A 21,500-nucleotide genomic window follows, 5' to 3' on the forward strand; every position below is an offset into this window, starting at 1 on the left:
CTTCTGTGTGACCTGGGGATACCAAGTGAATTTACTTCAGAGTAGTTGTAGGGACCGAATTACGTTATGCAGATAAAGCAGCACGGGGCCTGGCACAGGAATGGGCAAATTACCAACCCCTGTTTCTTATCACCCATGAGACTGGGAGGTGCGTGATCACAAGCTCTGGCTGGGTCAGCATCCAAGGACAGTTGTTGAAGGAATGAGTGGATGAATAACATTATGTACTCTACATATTACCCACCTCCCCTGAACCCTGCAGGACCCTGGCTTGGGCCTCACAGCCCCTAGCACCAAACTTAAATTTCCACTCTCCCCTCCCCCTGCCACTGCATGTCCTCTTCCAGGAGGCCACATGGCGGGTCCCACCTGACAGGTCCAAACCGGAACACAGCACCTTCCATCCCAGTGGCAATATTTGCTTCTCTTATCGAGCTTTCCCGAGTGAGTCTCTCCCCATCTCTAGTCCTCCAAGCATGAACATCTCCAGGGCAAAAACTTCCTCCTCTATTGTACCTCCAAACCTAGGCTTGGTTAAGAATCTAATATTCTTTAAGTTTGAGTTCCTGAGATCACCTCAGGCCTGTTTTTAATTTAGAGAGTGTGGAGATCCATGGATTTGTAACAATTATTTTCTGAGCACTTACTAAATAGCTAGGTGCTGGGGGTTTGATAGAAACCAGGGACAAGTGTACCTAGCTCACACTCCTGCTCGGAGGCCGTGCTAGCAATTCCATAACACTTACTAGGTGTCAGGCCCTGTCCTAAAGCTCTACGTCTATATTAACTCACACCCTCCTCACACCTCTAGGAGACCGGTGCTATTTATACCCATTCACACCGTGGCACTCTAGGGGTTAAAAAATCAGATCCCATTAATAGAACACTTGCTATCAAAGACCCATACTATCACAAACTCAGGACTCCCACAGGCCAGAATATGTGATGTGCTGGGCTTGTGCAACCATTAAAAAATATTGAATTAGTTGCTAATATATGGAAGCAGAGATACTTATGGAATTGTAGATTTTCAGCTTCACTTGAGCAAAATCTGAAAATCTGGCAACATCGAGGCAGCATTCTTATGACTGGGATAGCTTCCCACAGTCCCCATCCCTCCTAGTTTCTTCCCAGCCCTGATCCCGAGAGCCACTCAAGTTGCAGCATCTCTCCATTTATCTCCCCCCGGCGTTTGCACTTGGGATCCTAGTTTTGGCTTTTCAAGCCGCGCTTGCGGACGTCCGCCAGTGCCCCCTGGCGGAGCGGTCCAGAATTTGCATCATATCTCCCAGCCGCCATTAAGGGACTCGGTAAAAAGCATCCAATCAGAAAGAGGAGAGGCCTGAGAAGTGACCAATCAAAAGCGAGAGAGGGGTCGGAATTCACCCAATGAGAACAGAGAGCGCTCTGGATTAAAACAAAACAAAAACCCACACACCTCCTTTATTGACGTGGGAAACGGATACACACGGACAGTCTTTTTTGCTGGGGTCCCCGAGCTCAGGGAGGCTCGGACTGGGGGCGGCGGAGCAGGCGGGCGGCGGCGAGGCTGGTGCCGTGGCGCTGGGGCCGCGCGTACTTGAGAAAGATGGCGGCGCGGCCGGGAGCGGGGCCTCGGAGCGCGGCGCGGGCCATGCACGGCTCGAGCGGGCGCAGCTCTGCGGGGCTGTGGCGGGAAGATGGAGAAACTGAGGCGGGGGCAGGGGCAGCGGTGAAGACGACCTGTCCTCGGAGCTGGGGGCGCGAGGCTGAGGAGACGCGTTGACTGGGGTTCCCGAGGACCGTTCAGGGGCTCTCTCGAGCCAGTGGAGAGCCGGAACCTCGGGAAGGGACGGAGCGGGTCTGAGGATGGACAGACATCCAGCTCTACCCGGGGGGGGGGGGGGGGGGGGGGGCTGAGCTGGGAGAAAAGGGGACTCATCCTGGCCTCCAGTGACATGGTTAACGGGGGTCGGGGGGGCGCCCCTCTGGCAGCTGAAGGGACACCCCATTCGCGGCCAGCAGGGGAGCCGGGGGTACTCGAGAGTGGCAGACCTCTCATCCTCAACCCTGGAACGCAGCTAGGATCTTCCGAGACCGGGAAGATAGTGCATCTTCTACCCAGGGGCAAGGGTCCCCAAATGTGGACAAACACCTCATTCTGACACCCCCCCCCCAAGACGGGGGAGGCAGACACACCATTTTCTCTCACACCCAGAGAAGTCAAGTCTGCCCCCTCCCCCCGCCGCCATGGTTTCTCATTCTCTGAGACAGGAACACAGTGATCAGGAAAGTAGGTTCCTGTAGCCACAGAGGCGCTCCCCTGGGGCCGTACCTGTAAAGCGAAGGCTCGAGGCTGGAGCCCGCCCCTTCGAGCAAGCGGTGCGCCAGGCTCAGCGCCGCAGCTGCGCGCCGACCGGGCTCCCATCCTGCGGCCTCGGCCTCCAGCAAAGACAGCTCCAGAAAGTAGGTGGCAAGTAGCATCACCTGCCAAGCACCACCGCCCCCGCGGAGATCAGGCCACGCCCCTATCCCCGTACAGGCCACGTCCCTACCCTCTAGACGTGCCCCTCTGCTCCCTTCCCCTCCCCCTTGCTCCCCCCGCCCGCCCGGCCCCGCACCTGGGGGCTGCTCCCGGCCAGCGCAGCCAGTAGCCCGAGGCAAAGTAGCGGGCCCGGGTGGTGCAGCCGGAAATCCAAGCGGCTCAGGATGCGCCGCTCGGCACGCAGAAGCTCGGCCCGCGAGAAGGAGCCAGCGCCCAGGAGGCAGAGGGAGGCCGACTGCGGATGGCGGGGAAAGAGGTGGGAGAGTCTTGGACCCCGGCTGGTTGCTCCCTGCCCTGTAGAGCCTCGGATCGGCTCAGGCTCCGTTCTGAACCTCGACTGCCTAGTCTGTAAAACGAGGCTACTGATCTGTTCTCTAGAAGCCATGAAGAGCACAGGCTTCAGAATCAGCAAGACCTGGGTTCGACTTCAAACCCTACCATTTTCACACCGTGTTTACATGGACCTCACTGAACACCTGAGACGGAATTTCCTCGTTTGTAAAACGTACGTCACCAGGCAGCTCTGAGCAGGCACGGACTATAACTAGTAAAGCGCTACAGAGACTAACTGTTCAAGCCTGAGTCCGAGTCCCACCTGCTTTGGACAAATGTCTTCCTCTCCCTGGGCCTCAGACTCCTTCTCTGCTAAAGGGGACACATTGGTAGCTCTGGCCTTATACAGACATGCTGGGATTCCAAGAATAGGCAAAGCCGCAGCCCGGCACACAGTAGGTGTTCTGTGACACGACGAACAAGGGTTCGCCTTCCCAACCCCCACTCGGGAAAGTACCTCGGGAAGCACGCACTCTTCCATTTTGCACGCCACGAACAGGCAGGCCACGCCCAGCAGCTGCAGGCGGTGTAGGCGCACTCGGCCGGCGCGCAGGTAGGAATCGAGGAGGTGCACCGCCAGGTAGAGCGTGTCCCCCGCCAGGCCCAGGTACTCCTAGGGAAGGGCGTGAGTGATCACCAGCTTTCTAGGCTGCGACACGGGCTCAGCCCTGCCCCCTGGCGGTTACGTACGTGCACCTGGATCAGCCAGTCCACCACTAGCGCGCGCATCTCTGGGGTCACGGTCCGGGGCAGGGCCCTCCGCGGCAGCGCACGACACACCTGCGGTTGAGCAGGGCGGCCTCACTCTCCACACCTGTGCCTCGGCTTCTCGCCTGAGCTCCAGCCCCAAGTGTAGCGGCCTCCCCTCACCAAGTGGCCGAAGCTGGAGCACCACACTGAAACTGGCCTCCAACGTCTACTCCAAATGTGTTTCTATTCCTTATCCCGCATTAGAGCCTTGGCCTTTGTTCGGGACGCCTCCCCAATCCACCTCTCCAGTCTGTAGCCCCCATGGCCAGGGAGCCTCCCGAGCATCTGCCTCCGCCCCCTGGCTTTCCAGACCATCAGCCGTCACCAACCCTTAACCCACCCTCCTCAGAGAACCCAGAAGGGTCTTTCTAAAATACAAAACTGGCCGAGAAACTCCTCAGCTTAAAACCTTTCCACAGCTTCCAGTATTCTCAGGAGAGAACCCTAATCACTCTCTCTCAGGTGCTGCCCCCTGGCACCAACACCGTCTCTTCGCCCTCTCCCTTCACAACCCATACTGCAGCCACACCAGCCTTCTCTAGTCCTAGACTAGGGCAGGCTCTTTCCTACCCCAGGGCCTTTGCACTTATGCACCGTTCCCTCCACCAGGAATGGTCCTTCCCCAGCTCCTTGCACTGTTGAAACCTCAGCTGTAACTCCCTGGGCTTTTCCTACACAGAATTCTCCCAGCGTCCATCCCGCTCTGTGTCAGCACTTTATGGTTCCCGTAGCCTTTTCAGTCTGGAGATAGCTGGTGTTTCCTTGTGTGTTCTGTCCGTTTGCCACCCTAGGCTGCTGGCACCACAAGGGCAGGGATTTCTCTCTGGATCATGCCCGTACCTCAGTTCCTAACAGAGTCCTGGCTGGGGAGAGAGGCTCCCCACTTCGGTCTCTTTAACAATTTTATCCATGCACTATGTCCTCGGACAGTGCCTGTCCGGCACAGGTGCCTGCACTTTGGTCTCCTTTCCGTTATTACCGCCTACGTTTGCTTGGTTGTTACAATGACAGCACACTATGTTGTTCATCACAGCATCCCCGGGGCCTAGAATATGCTCAAGCACATTTGTTAATAAATTGCAAAGTGTTTGTGAAGGAATCCGTGCGAGGGACGAGTAGAAGCGGCTGCAAGCAGGTGGGAGTTCGGGAAGGCTCGTGGAGTGGGGGTTGGGCGAGCGGCCAGATCTCCCCTCCCCTAACCCAACCCCTCTGGTGCCCTCTGGGGCGCGCTCACCATGACTTCGGCGAAGATGTCCCCGGCGTACTCGCGCTCTCCCTCCAGCCCCAGAGCGCTCAGCGCCTCCTCCAGACCCGGTGGCGCGCACAGCCCAGGGGGCCTCTCCTGGCGTCCTGGAGACACGCTCGTGTCCTCGGGGATCCTGTCGGGGCCTGGGGCACTCGGAGGGTCGGGGGACGCGGCGTCGGGACTCTGCAAGGGAGAGCGGTGGGGGTCAGCGGCTGAAGAGAAGCCTGAGGCGGGACGCTGGCTGCTGCGTCTCACCAGCATCCTCCACGCCGGCGTCGGGGGACCAAGCCGAGGGCTCCTCTTCCTCTTGGGGCTAAGGACCCTCGGCGGGCGCTTTAAATTGTGCCTGCACGCATGCGCGCTGAGCCCCCCTCTCTCGGGCAGGTGCAGAGGTGATGGCGAATGCTATGCAGGTTGGCTCTGGCCCCTCCGAACCTAAAGTCAGGCAGCTGGAGTCAAAAACTCTTCCTGCTACTTACTGCACGAGCAGAAACAGCCCCTCCGAGGCTCCCTTTCCTCGGCTGTAAATTAAGTATTGTTTCAAAACTAAGACAAATGACCAGCAATAGGCCTGGACTAGCGCAGAGACCTCCTCAAGGCTCCCTGGTTCCCATACCCCTCGGTCTGTTACCCCCCACGCCAAGCAGCCAGAAGGGATCCTGTGCACACCCAAGTCAGATCGCACTCTGCCTCCCTTCAGAACTCCATTGTGGTTCCCATCTCCCTCAATTGGAAAGTCCACAAGGTCCTTTATTACCCTCCCACCTGTCCCCACACACCTTTGAGTTCATCTCCCAAACTTCCCCCCCAACTCGGCTGTCTCCTGCCACACCAGCACCCTGGCTCACTCTCACCCACACCAGGCACACTTCTACCTCAGGGCCTTTGAGCTGGCTGTTTCCCTTGCCTGAAATTCTCCTCTTCCAGAGATCCCTCATCTAAGGTATTTACTCAAATGCTACCTTCCTTGTGAAAAAGGCTATCCTGAGAATTTCCCATCGCCATTCTTTGTACCTCTCTCCTTAGCACTTACTGCCTGATCATATTTACCGTCTCCCTCCTGATGAGACTGTGAACCCCAGGAGGGCAAGGCTTGTCTGGTGTTTTGTTTGATTGCTGTATTCCCAGCGCCTAGAACAGAGTTTGGCACGCGGCAGGTACTCGAGAAATATTTGTTGGATGAGTAAGTGAACAGGCAGCACATAACTTAGAAACGGTGGCCTGGAAGGGCCTGAGGTGGTGATGTTGGAGTGAAACCTGAAAGGCAAGGGGCCAGGAATGGAAAGGGAGGGGAGAATATTCCAAGGGGTGGGAGTGGCGTGAGCAAAGACACAGAGCTAGGAAAGGGATTGCTGTTTTCAGGCACTGGGAGGTCAGCAAGGCTGTTAAAAGTGAGCAGAGGAATGTGAGACGCCAAACCAATGACTTTCTGTCACACTTAGAGTAACACCCGAACTCCTTACCTTGGCCACAAGGTCCCTTCGGCCTACTGTTACCTCTCTAACCCCATTTCCTTCTGTTCTCCCCCTCCCTTGTTCCCTTTGACACACCCTGGCCTCTTTCCATTCCCCCAAACACATCCAGCACCTGCTGGCCTCAGGGCCTGTGTGTTTGCTGTTCCCTTTGCTTCAACACTTGATCAAACATAGATACCTACATTTTCAGAGTATCTCTATACAAGATACTAACCTCAAAGGGAAAGAAGTAACTTTATAGTGGCGACACCTGACAGACACTGTAAGCAAGGGTTGGAAGTCCTCACCAGTCACAGGACAGAATCTGATGTGCCTCTTTGACAGGAGGCAGGGAGAAGGGCACAGCATTTCTCAGACTTCCTATCAAAGGTAGCTTGACTAGAACCATGAGGAAACGTCAGGCCACAAACCTTAACTAAGGGACATTCTGTAAAATAAGTGCCTTGTAGGCTTCAGACAACCGAATGCAACAGGAGTCATCAGCCAAGTGACTGTTCCCTCGTGTACAAGGACAGGAGTGGGACCATTAGTCAAATTTGATAAGGATCTTCGAGGAGAGGGTTGTTTCAGTATTTGCCTCCTGACCCGGAAAACTGAACTGTGGTCATGCAAGACAATGTTCTCGCTTCGGGTAGGATATGTGAACACGGAAGGGGAGAAGGAGGGAGTGCGCAGGAAGTGTCACAGGAACCCACGTGAAGGGTCGATGAGAACACTTTGTATTTTAAGGTTAAATTTTATAGTAGGTTTACCGGAAGCTGCAAAGAGAGAAGAGAGTTCCCCTACAACCCAAACCTACTCTCCCCTGTAACATCCCAGTATAGTACATTTGTCACAACCATGGACCAACTGGGACAGCACCCTCATCACCTGTAAAGGGCACTTCCTGCCAACAGGAGTTACAGGGTTGACATTGACCTTTATCACCTCACATAACGTGTCAGATTTCTTCACAGAAAAGTTGCTTCCCCACTTCTTATACTGTCTCCTTCGGAAGGAAGTCACTTTGCAGCCCACACGTAAGGGGGGGTGCGCCCCCTCCCTGGAGGCACAGCATCTACAGAAACCGCCTGGAAGTCCGTTCAGATCCGTCTGTTCCCACCACTTACCGTCGACCTCCGTGTGAACTCACTGATCATGATCTCTGCATATAAGCCAGTGCTATCCTATTTCTTTTGCTGCTCCAAGTTCTCTCAGCCCAGCGGGAGCACTTTCCACGGGCCCCCGAGTCCCTTCTCATGCCCCCCATCGAGAAGGCTCTGTCTTGCCAGCTTCTGAGCGGGTCCCCACTTCAGGGCACTACACGGCGCTCCGCGCCTAGAATCATGTTTAGTACTGTTCTTTTTGGAAGTTTTCTGCTCCAAGCCTCCACGTGCAATTATTTTAAAAATAAAGGTAAGAATATGTGAATCAGCACACTGTGGAAAGCTAACAGACACGTTTTAAATTCCAGCCACCCTGGAACGTAGGTGACAAAAGCACGGGAAAGCTGCGTCATTATAGTTCATGTCGGCACCGTCAGGAGAACCAAAAAACCTGCAGACCGAGTCAATCCTTGTCCACTGGGGGTGGCTGGATCAGTTGAGGGACCTCTGCATCATGTTGGCGAGGAGGTTCCCGAAATATAGGAAGAGATCTTGGAGGCTCTCATTTTTATCAGTGACCAAAACACCCCATTAATAATGTCCGTCTCCGGGCAGGACGCCAGAAAGATGCGGCAGGTGCAGTCCAGACACTCGGCATTAACTGGGAGGCAAGCCACGCCGAACCCAAACCAAACCAAACCGAAGGGAGAGCCTTTTTTCTGATGCTCCGTGCACCTTCACAGGAAGGAAACGAGCGAGCACCAGGGGGAGCACTGGGGACCTGGGATCCGGTCGCATCTCCATGTCGCTGGCTCCCTCGGCTCCAGCGTTGCTCACGTTATTACACAACACACACAGTTTTCCACGAGCACAACAAAAGACAAACTCACCTCCTCAAAACTAGTTTCCAGCTGATAAAATTTTATTATTAAAATGCTCCCACCTGAAAGTCCCTTCGGGAGAAGTTCTACAGAAGGAAGCACCACTACGGCCAGGGAGCTACGTTTGCCAGAGGGAAGCAGAGTGTCAGCCTGTGAGCCCCACACGGGGGACCCAGCGGGCTGAGGTAGACTCAGGATGCCCCCCGCCAGAGAGCAAGAGGGGTGACATCCACCCCAGGGGCTTCAACTGGAGAGAAAACGAAAAGGCTTTTCTTTAGAAGCTTCTCTGCTACTGGTCTTACGACCACCAGGACATCCTTTTGTTATCAAATAAATAATAAAGTCGATGTGAAGTGAGAAAAAGCCACGCATTCCCTGGGTCTTGGCTGCAGCGAACGCAGATTCCTAGAACACTGAATCTGACTCTTCTGCTACCCTCACTCAGGGTCTCTGAGACCACGTATGTGAAGCCCCAACCCTTCTGGAAAGTCTGACGTTCGATTCACCAGGGCCGCACCCGCCCTGGTCCCCAGATATGGGCAGAATAAGCTAAGCACGGGAACCCCAGGGTAAAGGGGGCAGCCGTCAGGACCCCAGCCTGCGAGGGCTATAACCAGAAATGCCCCCAGCTGGCAGCCATCGTGACTCCAGTTCACACACCAAGGACTGTGCTGGAATTTGGGGGCCTTAAGGCTCCCTGGTATAACCTAAGTGGGGAGAAGAGGATATGCAGGAAGTGCCCAGCACCAGGGCCCAAGGGCCCCCGCAGAGAACCCGCTCCCTCACGCTCGCTTCCAGGGCTCAGTGGTGCCTGAGCACCCTCCTCGTTCAGAGCCACCAACCCGACCACCCCACCCTCATGCTCCCCATTTCCACTCAGGCAGCTTCTGAAGACCTGGTCCCCAGGTCTCGGCCTGCCACACCCGCATGCCCCAGGAAGCATCTCAAGTCCCTCAGCGGCTCCCGCCGCAGGGGCGCCCACCCCGACGGCCAGAGGACAAGCGCGGCTCCAGGTGCCCAGGACCCCGGAGCGGGTCAGCCAGGGCCAGGCTCTGCAGGCAAGGAAGGGCCCAGGGCGGTGGGCCCCGGTCTGAAACGAGTGTCTTTATTGCTTGTACCGTACAAATGGGAGGAATGGGCAAGGCCAGTGGGGAGGACAGAGAATTGTCAGATAAATGACATACACACACAGAAAGGAAAAAGACCCCCCACCCACCCAAACCAACCCTCACCCCACCCTAGGATGTCTCTCTCTGAACTACCTAGTACAGGAGGTGGGGCAAGGAGATCAAAGCCACAACTAAATTCCACACACCCGGAGATGTTAGGGGGGAGGGAGGCTGGGCAGCAAATGGACCCCAAGTGTGGCTCCCCCACCAGGCCAGCACCCCTCCCCTATGGGATGAAATGCTAGGGCTGAGGACAGGGCCCAAGCATGCACACACACACACACACACGCACGCATGCACTCAAGGCTGGGACACGCTTGCCCTCACACACACATACCGAACACACATGCACACACACCCCCATGTGCACCCAAGTCCCAGATGCATGGGGCCATCCAGACACAGGCTGACGCACGCACACGCGAGCCCACAGCAGTGACACACATTCACCTTAAGGCTGCAGAACATGGGGCCCAGGGAGGGGAGGGAGGGAAGGGCCCTGGAGCCTCCCCTGCTCAGAGGCCGCCCCCCCAGTACGTACCAGAGAACCCCACTCCCACCCCCTCTTTGACCCTAGTCCACGGGGCCCAATACCGTCTTGGTGTGAGATGTGTAACAGCTGGAGCTGGCACCTTCCGCCCCCAGCGGCCAGAAGGGGGTGATCCCAGCCCCCATCCTTGGCAAGGGCTGTGGCCAGGCCCGGGGCCCAGCAGGAGTTAAGGCCAGCCAGAAGGAAGCCCTGGTAAGGCACAGGACTGGGTGGTGGGGAGGCTCATCCCTAAATGTCCCTCCCTCCTCATCCACAGGGTCAGGAGAGGAGCTTGGGAGGCTGGGGAAGGCAGGGCAAGGAGGCAGTGCCCAACCCCGGGGCCTTCCTTGTGCCCCCTGGGGTAGACTGGGCCCCATCTACACGAGGGATTCCCAAACCCCCAACCCCACAGCTTCCAAAGGACCCCCCCGCCTGTCCCTGGACATTATTGCTTTGCTGCCCCTGCGGGGGAAGGGGCCGGACCGCCCGTGCCAGGCCACGCTGAGCCCAACAGCACCAGGGCACTGTCCACAGGGCGTTGTGTCCCACGAGGTGTCCCATAGGAAGGCAGCCTCTGACCGGGGCAGCGGCGCAGGGACAGGCTGGCTGTAGGCATCTGGCCAGAAATCCGGGCAGGACCCGCAGCTCCACGTGGCGCCCTATGCTGGGGCTTGTGTTGATTAAAAACCGGAATCTCTCCAACTGCCCGAAGCCCTGGTCCTGGGGCGGCCAGTGGAGTCTCCCAAATCCTGGTCTGGGCACCAAGGTGAGGACAGGACAGGATCCTGGAGGCGGGGCAACCAGGACCGCCGAGGTCAGTTTGGCAGAGGGCTGAAAAAACTGGAAATGGGGGTGAGCAGGTGAGGGATGGGGATGCAAACAAAAAAAGGCAAAATAAAAAGTTTAAAAACAAAGAGACAAGCCCCCAGGGCGGTGATGGCAGCCGATGGAGCGTCCTGCAGCGGCGTCAGCGGCGGTGGGCGGCTCTGCTCACTCGCGGATGCTGGCCGAGTAGGAGAACTGGGGAAAGTGGGTCCGCTGGTCCAGTTCGAGAGAGCCCAGGCTGTCATCTGTGGGGAGCAGGTGGAGGTGGATTGGGGAGAACTGGCCTGCGGAGGACCCAGCACCCCAAGTGCACTCCCAGGGGTGGGCAAGGGGGCCCGGCCTCAGGAAGGAATACGGGTAGCATGAACCCCGACTGGCAGGCCATCCGCAAGAACGGGACAGGGAAGACCTAGCGACTCCCCCTAACGGAGGTCCCCCCCACACCAGAGCCTGGGCCCACAGGCCCCACAGGCTGTTCCCTCGGCCAACTTCACTCTCCCCTCTGGCGCCCCACTCTGGTCTAGCCCAGACCCCCCCCACCCTGCACCAGCTGCCCCTGCAGCCCTGCCAGTCCGGCCTCCATGTGCAGCCAGAGGAACTCTGTAAAGCCCAGAGGCAGCCCTGCCCCTTCTTGCACCAAACCTTTCCTGCCTCCCCACACAGCAAGTCCCTGCTCCTCCCAGAGGCCCCCAAGATCCTCTTGCTCTGGCCCCCACCCCCCTCCAACCCCCAAATGCGCTGGCCTCTGCAACACTCCCACTCCTGGACTCCATTCCCTCATGCCATTCCTTCTGCTCAGTTGCCATGTCTCCTCCTCCAGGAAGCCACCTGCCCTGACTCGCAGGCCAAGTCAGGCATTTCCTCTGGGTCCCCCAGTCCCTGGGCTCCTATACCTTAGACCTGAACACTCTGGGCTGTCGCCCCACCTGGCCCGAAGCTCCCTCAAGGCAGGGCCAGGGTTGTCTCAGTCACTGGAGGATCCCCAGCACAGCCCAGCAATGGCTGAGTGACAGCAAGAACTCAAACAGGAGCAGAGGCAATGCACCAATCAGGCCCCAAAGACCTGGGCAATTTGAAAAGACAGCTGTGACTATGCCATCCTGGCCCTGATGGCTTCCTGTGTGCCACCCGAGTTCTGGACCGTGCCATGGCTGATGGTTCCCGGTGACCCTCACTGGGTCCAAAGGTGCCAAGCCCAGTGGCAGAAAGCCCTGCGAGCAAACTGCAGCCAAACTGCCCGGACATGGCGAGGGGCCCATGAGCTTCCTCCCCGGAACAGGTCAAGGGCAGGCCCCACCCCTGCACACCCAGCCAGGCCCCGCAAGGGAGGGCCAGACACTCACAGCGGTCCGGGGGCGTGATTGTGATGGACTGGGCGGTAAACTCATCGTCAAAGTACCTCGTGTCGACCTCAGAAGTGACCTGAGGTTTGAAGGGTGGCAGAAGCTGTGGAGGAAAGGAGCCCAGACTCAGGACCCTGGGGTCAGGAGACCTGGCCAAGGCCACCCTTGAGCGGGAGCCGGCGGGTGGCAAGGCTCACCTTCTTCTGCACCACGTCCTGCCAGCTGACGCTGACGAAGAACCTGTGCTCCATGACCTCCCTGGCGTCGCTGGGCCCCCCGCCGAGCCTGGGCAGAGACGGCCATGAGCACCCGCCTCCCGGGCCCTCGGCTTCTGCGAGAGAGGCTTTCGGTGCAGGCCCTGAACAACTTTAATGGATCTGTCCCGGCCACAGACCACATGGCAGAGGAGGAAACCATGGCTTGGGGGTGGGGGTGGGGGCTCACGGGCCCAGGGTCAGAGCCAGGGAGCCTGCAACCTGGACTCCGGAGTCCAGAACGGGAGCCAGGAGGGCGGGCTCGGCCACCCTCAGCCAGGCTCGGGGCTGCCCTGTCTCTGAGCGTCCCCCAAGAACAAGATGGCGCGGGCAGAGCACTAAGGACAAGCCTGGCCCCAAGAGTGTCCTCTCTAGGGGCCTGCATCAGGGATGATACGCAGGCATGTGCCCGTGACTCAGCCCCCTTCAGGCCGAGGGGACAGTGGCAGCAGGTGGCCCTGGGCTGGGCAGGACAGACTCCAGCCCTCACCTCTGCTTGGGGTCCTTCTTAAGCAGCCCAGCAAGCAAGGACTTGGCCTCGGGGCTGAGCGTGCGCGGGAAGCGGATCTCTTCCATGAGGATGAGCTCGAAGAGGCGCTCGTGGTCCTGGTTGTAGAAGGGCAGGCGGCCGCACATCATCTCGTACATGACCACGCCCAGCCCCCACCAGTCCACCGCGCGGCCGTAGTCGTTGTCCTCCAGCACCTGGGCAGGGAGGGGCAATGAGGGGCCAGGTCCATGGCCCTGGGGCCACTGGGCTCACAGGGACCCAAGGGGGGCCATCCAAGGAAAGGGAGCCTGTCCTCACAGGGTCTGAGCTAAGGAAACCACACAGGTCTGAGGGCCCCTCCTCCCTCAGCCTCACCCGCCCGGGGACCTCCAGCCCCAGGCACCTCAGGTGCCAGGTACTCGGGCGTCCCACAGAAGGTTTTCATGGTGGCCCCGTCACTGATGCCTTCTTTGCATAGGCCGAAGTCCGTGATCTTGATGTGGCCATCTTTGTCCAGCATGAGGTTTTCCAGCTGCAGGAAAAGGAAAAGTCAACATATCAGGGTCACGTCTTCCCAAAGCTTTGCATCTCCCGGAACCCCAGAGGCCCCAGGAAGGCTCTGGCCTGGGGTGATAGCTGTCAGGCCGGGGCTCCAGACTGACCACGGGGCATACCCCCAGCAAAACGTTAAGCCCTTGCAGCTCAGAGGGAGTCCACGCCCAGGGCAGCTGGAAAAAAAGCCAAGGTAGCGAAAGATGGGAGACAGGCCCTGCCTACCTGCAGCCCCCACCATGGGCTACAGCTTCCCGAGCTGGCATGTGAGCAACACTAGCTTTCTTCCTGCATTTTTTTTTTTTTTTAAAGTAAGCTCTAGGCCCAATATGGGGCTTAAACTCCCAACCCCAAGATCAGGAGACGCGTGCTCTGCCCACTGAGCCAGCCAGATGTCCTTCTTCCTCCACTTTTAACTAAACTTAACATAAATGGGCAAATTAACGGGCCTGTGTGGAAGCTCCACCAGGTCAAGAGACCATCCCAGACCCCAGAACCGCGCCCCCTCATGTACCCCTTCCTTGTTATGAACCATCCTCGCAACTGAAGACAAACTCTAGTCCTCCGCTCTTCTTCATAGTTTCCCCACCTAAGGACGCCCCTGTAACATGTGGTCTCCTGGCTTCCGCTCCACACGAGCCTGGGAGGTGCATGTGCATGGCCGTGGGGCCGCAGTTCACTCGGTACCGGCTGTGCAGAGCCTTCCAGCCAGTCCCGGACAGCGGACCGTGGGGCTGCTTCCAGCCTGGGGCTCGTGTGAACTGTGTGCCAGCAGCGTGTGTGCACCTAGGCTCTGAGGGGGACACAGGGACATGCTCTGGCCATGCACAACCCCAGGGCAGAATGGCTGGCTCACAGGGCATGCAGATAGTCGGCGCTGGTGGATTCTGCCGAACCATCTCCTATGGTGCTTGGATGAATATGCCCGCCCCTCCCCCAGCCCCCCACTCCCTGCATGGAGGTGTGTGTTCACCAGGGGTCCCAAAGGGCCCCCAGGGCCACTGAGGCAGGCGGGTCGGCATCCCACGGCAAGGTGGACTCGGGAACACGCAGGTAGATAGACCCTCCACGGAGGAGGAGGTCCGGGGCTGAGGGCCTGGGTCCAGCCTCCCTGGTGTGAGCTCCGCAGGTGCCATGGGCCGGGAGATAGGTGCATGCTCACCTTGATGTCACGGTACACCACGTCCCTCGAGTGCAGATACTCAAGGGCAGAGACGATCTCTGCGCCATAGAAGCGAGCCCGCTCCTCCGTGAAGACGCGCTCCCGGGACAGGTGGAAAAACAGCTGCAGGAGGGAGGAGGGGCAGGAGGTCATACGTTGGCCCAGAGGAGAGAAACCCAGGATGCTGCCCACTGGCCCCCCACCTCCAGCCCAGTGCCATGGCGACACCTACTCCCCAAAACTGCAAGTGACAGCAGGAGGAACCAAGTGAGAGATGGTGAGCAGGGACGAGCTCACCATGAGGAAAACACGGAGCGGGGCATGAAGAGCGAAGGACAGTCAAGAAGCATCAAGAGGAGAGTCAGGAGGGACAGAGTGAAGGGATGGGGGAACGGGGCAGTGAGCAAGAACACACAGGAACACAAGTCACGAGCAAGGGACAATAAGCCATGAGAACAATGGGACAGATGAAGCCCACTGTTAGGAGCCAGCGGGTGACACCTGTGCGCAGGGAGAAGGCTGTGAGCGATGAGGAGCAGGTGACAGCCCAGTGACGACGAGTGTCGGCCTCTTCCCAGCAGGAGAGCATGGACCGGCCTGTGTGACCCCCTCCCCATACATTTTTCTTGCTGCCTTACAGGATGCAGTCCAGAGCACGCTGGCCACCCACCCCACAGCCCTCCACACCTCTCAGCACCTGCGTGTGCACCCTACCCCCAACTCACTAGCTGGGTGAACTTGGGCAAGCCACTTAACCTCTCTGGGCCTCAGTTTCCCATCTGTGAAATGGAGGTGATGATGTCTGCCTCAAGGGTTGGGCAGTGACATCCAGCAAGGTCCCTGCCACCCCCACTGTCTCACTCATGGCTCCCCTCCGCTGCCCTGACGCTTGGAAAGGAGACATGGGAGGCTGGCGGGGGGCCTGCTGCTCACCTCGCCGCCATTGGCGTACTCCATCACGAAACACAGGCGGTCATGGGTCTGGAAGGCGTACTTCAGGGCCTGTGGGGCAGGAAGACAGCCAGGGAGGGAGGTGGGAAGAAGGTAGGCTCTCTGCTGATTCCGCAAGCACACCCCCCCCCCACCCTTGTAGCCGGGGCTCAAACTTCAGCTTTGCCTTGGGGTACACGACTGAGCTTTTGGCCCTGAGAGCAGGGAAAGGGTTACTGGGCTGAAGGATGCTGTCTTCAGCCTTCAACGAAACTTCTGAGAGGCATAGCCAGGGAGACATTCAGTTCTGAGCAACCGAGAACTGTTTCACCTCTCTCCACAGTCAGGTGTGTTGCATGCACACGCGCACACACAGGTTTGCTGGCTGGGAGTCAGCAGTGGCTTGAGAGCCAACCCCAAAGATAAGGATGCACAAGTGATCTGCCCAATAAACAGCAATTCTCACTATGCTCTAAGGAGCCCTACAGAAAATTCCTCAAAGAACCCCTGAGTGACCCCTCTGCTCGTGACAAGTCTTCTATTCTCTGTCTGCACATCAAAGTACCTCATAGAATTTCATTTGAACAAGTGCCATGGCTTAATACGACACCTGGACAGCAGCTAAGCTAAGGAAATGACCCATCTCATAAGCCATCTTCCACCTGGTCCATTTAACTGATGGCTGCTGGCTTTGATGGAGACTGTAGCCCACAGAGGTGTCTCCTCAGACTAAGCTGACAGCAGCACAAGAATACATCTCCTTCTAGGACTATATTTAAACAAAGAAACAAAAAAACAACGTTCCCACTCTGACCAGCTGGGCTAAAAGCCTTTAACTCATGAACAGCAGCTCTCCTAGAACCATCTTGTAATGTGGTATCATCAGTCAGCCGAAACACTGCTATGAAGCCACCATCTGTGAAGAAGCTGCCAAACCTGGGGTTTGGTTCAGGCCATCTGGGGAGCCCAACACCATCTGGCCCTGGCCACCTGGCTGACACGAACATGCTTCAAGGTGGCAGGGTTGGGCTCTTTTCCTGAGCCCCGTTGGAAGCAGGTCTCTCATGGCACACAGGGAGGCCAGGCCCTGACTAAGAGGGAAGCAGCACTCACGGTGAGGAACGGGTGTCTGGTGTTCTGTAGGACCCAGCTCTCGGTGACCGTGTGGGCAACTTCATCCTGCAGACAGAGGCTGGGTGAGGGGCTGGCAGGCAACACCACACCTGCCCCCGCCCCCAGCTCAGGGATGGGGGTGCAGTGCTTCGGGGAAATGCACTTCCATTCCTAGCCGCTCCACAGAGAAAGGCAGAGTACCATCTGCAAACTAGAATGAAATTACGGCCCCACGGGCACCTGGGTGGCTCAGTGGGTTAAGCGTCTGACTCTTGGTTTCGGCTCAGATCATGACCTCACGGGCTGTGAGATGGAGACTGAGCCCCTGTGGGGCTTTGTACTCAGTCTGCTTGAAGATTCTCTTCCTCTGTCCCTCCCCCCACTCCTGCTTTCTCTCTCAAATAAATATATCTTTTAAAAAAAAAGAAGAAAGAAAAATGCCCCAGACAAGGCCCATCAGTGGCTCACTTTCAAAGCGACAAGGGGAGAAGTCGATGGGGACTTTATGACAGAAGGCTCAAGCTGTCACCTGCGGAACCCACCGGGCAAGTTTAGCGTCTCTAAGGAGGGAGAAGCCATCCCTGTAAGATCCTGAAGGTGACCCCGCAGGCAGTGGGAATCACCCCTGCAAGTGCTGCTGCTGAACAAAGGAAGAAGAGCTGATTGGGGCTCTACCCCGGGGAGCAGCAGTTCCCGGTGCGTCCCCATGCTGGCGGCATCATGTGGCCCAGGAACTTGGAGAAATGCAAATTCTCAGACCCCTCCCAGACCCACCGAATCAGACACATAGGGGTGGGCCTGGCACAGGCTTCACAGGCCCTGCAGGCCACTCGAATACGGGCTCAAGTGTGGTATCTGCTGAAAATCCTATACCGCCTGCAGCACGGGGGACACGGCTCTTCCCGGGGCTGAGTCCATCCCCAGGGGACACGTGATGATGATATCTGACGACATTCTTGACGGTCACAACTTGGTGCTAATGGCTCTAGGGGCGAAGGCCAGGATGCAGCTACTCCTCCTGCGTGCACCGGACAGCCCTGCTGTAGAGAACGATCTGGCCCTGAAGACCGACAGTGCTGAGGCTAAGGAAGTCTGACTGGGGGGGACGGGCAGCTTTGCTGGAGGAGACCACAGCTCCATTAAAGGCTTCAAAAATCTTTAGTTGTTAAAGATCTGAATCTAAGTATATATGGGTTTGGGGCGCCTGGGGAGCTCAGTTAGTGAAGCAGCTGTCTTTGGCTCAGGTCCTGATCCCCAGGTTCTGGGATTGAGCCCCGCATCGGGCTTCCTGTTCAGCGGGGAGCCTGCTTCTCCCTCTCCCTCTGCCCCCCCACCCCCAGCTTGTGTGCTCGCTTGCTCTCTTGCTTGCTCTCTTGCTCACTCGCTCTCTCTCAAAAATAAATAAATAAAACCTTAAAGTATCTATGGGTGAAATTATACAATGTCTAGAACGTGCCTTAAGATACTCCAGGGCAAACAAAGGGTGGGGCAGACTAATGAAACAAGATGGGCCAGACACTGGCAACCACTGAAGGTGGATGTCAGCTACATGGGAATCCACTGTGTTTACTTTTCTCTTAAACACTTGGTGTATACGTCAGGAACTTTCCCTTTTAAAATCTTTAAAGGGAGAGAAAGAGGAACAGAATTCCATTCTGGTCCAGCCTCCAATGGAGAGGCCCTGAGCCACGCCTCCTGCCGCAGGGCCTCCCCACCAGCCCATTCTGTGGCCAGGAGACCTGCCTTCAGGCCCTGACAGCGCCCACTGGGTGAGGCCTAGTCAGACACTCCACCCTAGTCCCCGGGGCATCCGGAGGGCAGGGTGAGGTGGGCCTCAGGCTTCCTGAAGGTGCAGGTGGCCAGCCAGCAGCAGCCCCCCAGGGCACCCACCTTGGCGATGATAACTTCCTTCCGCAGGATCTTCATGGCATAGTACCGGCCGCTGGCCTTCTCTCGCACCAGAATCACTTTGCCAAAGGTGCCCTTGCCCAGAAGTTTGAGATAGTCGAAGTCATTCATGGTCTGCCCAGGAGAGGGAAAGAGTGGGGCAGTCAGTGCTTGGCACATGGCCCACGGGAGGACATTTTAACAAAGAGAAAAGAAAAATCAAAGGACACTGTTGCCAAAAGGCTTGGGCATGAGCAGGAAGGGAGGCTCTGGGCAGCGACTCTTTGCTCTGAAGTGGCCTTCAGACCGGGGCTCTCTCAGGCAGGAGGCCCCCGGGAGGGTCCAACATGGGGGCAGACAGGTCTTCGCGGTCACTGAGGATGCGGCTGCCCCTCCCTCCAGGGTCAAAGAGCAGCCCTGGGGAACCTACACCCGTGCATCAGCCATCCCACAGGGCAGTCCTGGAGGGTCCCAGCCGCGTCCCTATGCGCTCTGTAGGAAACCAAGGGCGGTGTTGGGCCAGTGTTGGTGGGGGGAGGGGTGCTCCCAGACAGGCTGCCTGCCCCTGCAGCACTTACCACCTTGGCCCGGGCCTTGCTAACTGCCACTTCCATCTCCTCAGCCGCAGAAGGGTCGCTGGGGGAGCCACACTTATAGTCCATGGGGTCCTCACCTGGGCCCCGCTGCTTGAGGCTGTTGGCAACCATCTGAATGGCTCGCATCCACTCTTCCCTGCGAGGGACAGGTCACAAGAGCCATGAGTCCCAGGGAGCCTGGGCAGGCAGGACTGAGCCCCACCCCCTCCAATGGGAGCAAATAACCTAACACCTTTGAGCATTCTGGCAATATCTGTCTGAGCTGGGGGGGAGCCAACTGGACAGGACTGACATTTTGCAGATCCTCTGGCTGCAGTGGGTAAAGAGAGGGCAAGAGTGGAACAAGGACAGAGACTGTATCTATGTGCCAGGAGAGGCCTGGCCTGAGGGCCACCTGAAGTGAGCAGTAATTCAATGACCAAAGAAGGGAGACCACCTTTCTTCACAGCCCCTTGAAAATAAACCACCACCCTGAGCCACAGCATTCCTCGGGACTCCTCCAAAACAAATGACAAGCGCGATGATTTGTAAAAGCAAACCAAGAGTAAAAGGAAGAATTCATCAGCCAAAGAAAGCCGAAGATCTTATACAGCAAGATTCCCCGGAGGGAGCTGTCTGCCAGGAGGACTCAGGGACAGAGGTTCCTAGTGGGGCAGAGACGTGAAGCAGAAGGTGGCAGACAGGGAAGCAGGTCCCAGCCAAAAGGAGCTTGTTTAAGAATAAACTATTTCTGTCACTCACGATTTAGAACTTGCTCGGAAATAGCTTTCTTTTGATACTTGCAAACTGTTCTGTCTCTAGAAAGGGAAAAGCGATCTAGGAGAAAGAAGTAAAAGCAACCAGAGGCCACAAAAAAGAAAGTAGGAGGCTGAACGATACTCCATTTTCCATGCCCCTCCCAGGTTTGACTCACCACACAGTTTTAAGCGGCTCAACCCGCTATGGACTCAGCTTACTTAGGTCTATGAAACAGCCCCGTGAACGGTGAGAAAATTAAATGCACACTGAGAACAAGAAAATTCAAAGAGCCCAAGCGGGCAACTTTCCAAATCACAGCAGTTTAGATAAACCTCAGTGAGACTGGCCGGTCAGCCTCGCTTCAGCCTCGCTTCTTCGAGAATCAGCCCGGCCCCAGGCAGGAGGTGAAACTGTGCTCACACTCCCGAGGCACGGAGGCCCTCGGCCAAGGTCACGCAGGGAGCAAGCGGCCTAAGGAGCCGGGGCTACCCTGGGGGGCTGCACTCAGCCTCCAGCTCCTCACACCCCGAGGGGCACTACGGCCACTCCGTGCCGCCCAGCAGTCCCACGCGCACCTCGCCTCGCGTTCTGACATTACTGGAATCCGGGGGCACCTCACAGTTGGTGGCCTATCTCAATTGAACTGGGTATCGAGTTTGCACGGTATTAGAGAAAACAATGGTGTGCCTCCAGGTGATGGCATCTTGGATCTCCCTGGGCGCCGGGAGGTGCGGGGAATGTGTGTGAAGCTTCTATGTAAGGAACACTGGGCAGCTCAGAGGATCTAGACACAGACCTGGACGGCCTGAGACACCTTAAGGGAAAAAAGAACATGCGGAACAGGGCGGCGTGTCACGCTGCTGGAGTTAGAATAAGAGCAATGCACACGCAGGCACGTGTGCTTACCCCAGCGCGGACCCCTCTGGAAGGGCGCGCTTGACACGGAGGCCTGGCTGCCTCCAGGGAGGGGATCTGGGAGCCAGGGGCAAGGGGGAGTCTAATTCCACTGTCCCCCCATCACAAACACTCCTAGAGCACACTCGTCCCTCCTTCTGTGTTACAGATGGGGAAACTGAGGCACAGATTGGTGGGGGAAAAAAGCAAAACAAAAACCCCACCATTCAAGAGAAGCATAGTGGGTGTTCCGAGCCTGGTGGCTGGAATCACAGAGGGCCCGTGACCTTCCAGAGCCAAGGGCAGGGCTGCTCTTGCTCCGCTCCATGGCTCGCTGAGCCGGGCAGTCACTGCCACCAGAGGCCCCAGCTCACATCTGGAAGCTCCAGGTCTCAAAGTGGCCTGCTCACAGGAGACGCTGCTTCATAAGACAGATGTACAAATGCTGCCAATACTGACGTCGGTGCTGGCACACCGGCCCTTCCCAGGCTGAGTCCAGGGGCCCCATAACCCATGTATGTCAGGCCCACGAGGGCAGGGATTTTGTCTGTGGTATAACGCGACACCCGAGTGGACACTCAGTAGGTACCTGGGGAACCAGCAAGCAAGGAGGCCAAAGTTCAAGTGGCCCCACACCCGGTGCACACACAGGCCCAGCATACACGCAGGCAGGGCAGGACTGGCCTCTTCCCTCTCTGAGCCAAAGCCTCAGGCTGCCATTTCT

At 57.5% G+C, this 21,500-nt stretch overlaps 2 protein-coding genes across 8 annotated transcripts in view; both read right to left on the reverse strand.

Annotated features, from left to right (window-relative positions):
- Positions 1–1,406: 1,406 nt before the first annotated feature.
- On the reverse strand, positions 1,407–9,212 carry CCNP (cyclin P). Of its 3 annotated transcripts, none has more exons than XM_047711840.1 (6): positions 4,842–9,212; positions 3,548–3,637; positions 3,315–3,470; positions 2,601–2,759; positions 2,315–2,466; positions 1,407–1,842 (listed from the first exon to the last, which is right to left on the reverse strand). In XM_047711840.1, the coding sequence occupies exons 1-6, from the start codon at positions 5,112–5,114 to the stop codon at positions 1,413–1,415; spliced, it is 1,260 nt and encodes a 419-aa protein (XP_047567796.1). In that variant the 5' UTR covers positions 5,115–9,212; the 3' UTR covers positions 1,407–1,412. The 3 variants fall into 3 exon arrangements, with proteins under 3 accessions (XP_047567796.1, XP_047567797.1, XP_047567798.1); XM_047711841.1 differs by having other exon boundaries at positions 1,407–1,666; positions 2,601–2,870; XM_047711842.1 differs by lacking the exon at positions 2,601–2,759.
- Positions 9,213–9,378: 166 nt separating this feature from the next.
- Positions 9,379–21,500, reverse strand: part of AKT2 (AKT serine/threonine kinase 2) — a 48,294-nt gene continuing 36,172 nt past the window's right edge. For 4 of the 5 annotated variants that reach the window (XM_047711835.1, XM_047711838.1, XM_047711837.1 and 1 more), the window contains exons 5-13: positions 19,127–19,280; positions 18,552–18,683; positions 16,662–16,727; positions 15,552–15,620; positions 14,619–14,741; positions 13,308–13,436; positions 12,905–13,119; positions 12,161–12,263; positions 9,379–11,062 (exon numbers count right to left, since the gene is read on the reverse strand). In XM_047711835.1, coding sequence (XP_047567791.1) covers positions 10,808–11,062; positions 12,161–12,263; positions 12,905–13,119; positions 13,308–13,436; positions 14,619–14,741; positions 15,552–15,620; positions 16,662–16,727; positions 18,552–18,683; positions 19,127–19,280 — 1,246 coding nt within the window. In that variant the 3' untranslated portion in view covers positions 9,379–10,807. Of the gene's footprint in view, positions 11,063–12,160; positions 12,264–12,357; positions 12,446–12,904; positions 13,120–13,307; positions 13,437–14,618; positions 14,742–15,551; positions 15,621–16,661; positions 16,728–18,551; positions 18,684–19,126; positions 19,281–21,500 lie in introns of all 5 variants that reach the window. The other variant, XM_047711839.1, reaches the window with a different exon arrangement.

Source organism: Lutra lutra, chromosome 17 (genome assembly GCF_902655055.1).
Source record: "Lutra lutra chromosome 17, mLutLut1.2, whole genome shotgun sequence".
Classification (NCBI taxonomy): domain Eukaryota; kingdom Metazoa; phylum Chordata; class Mammalia; order Carnivora; family Mustelidae; genus Lutra; species Lutra lutra.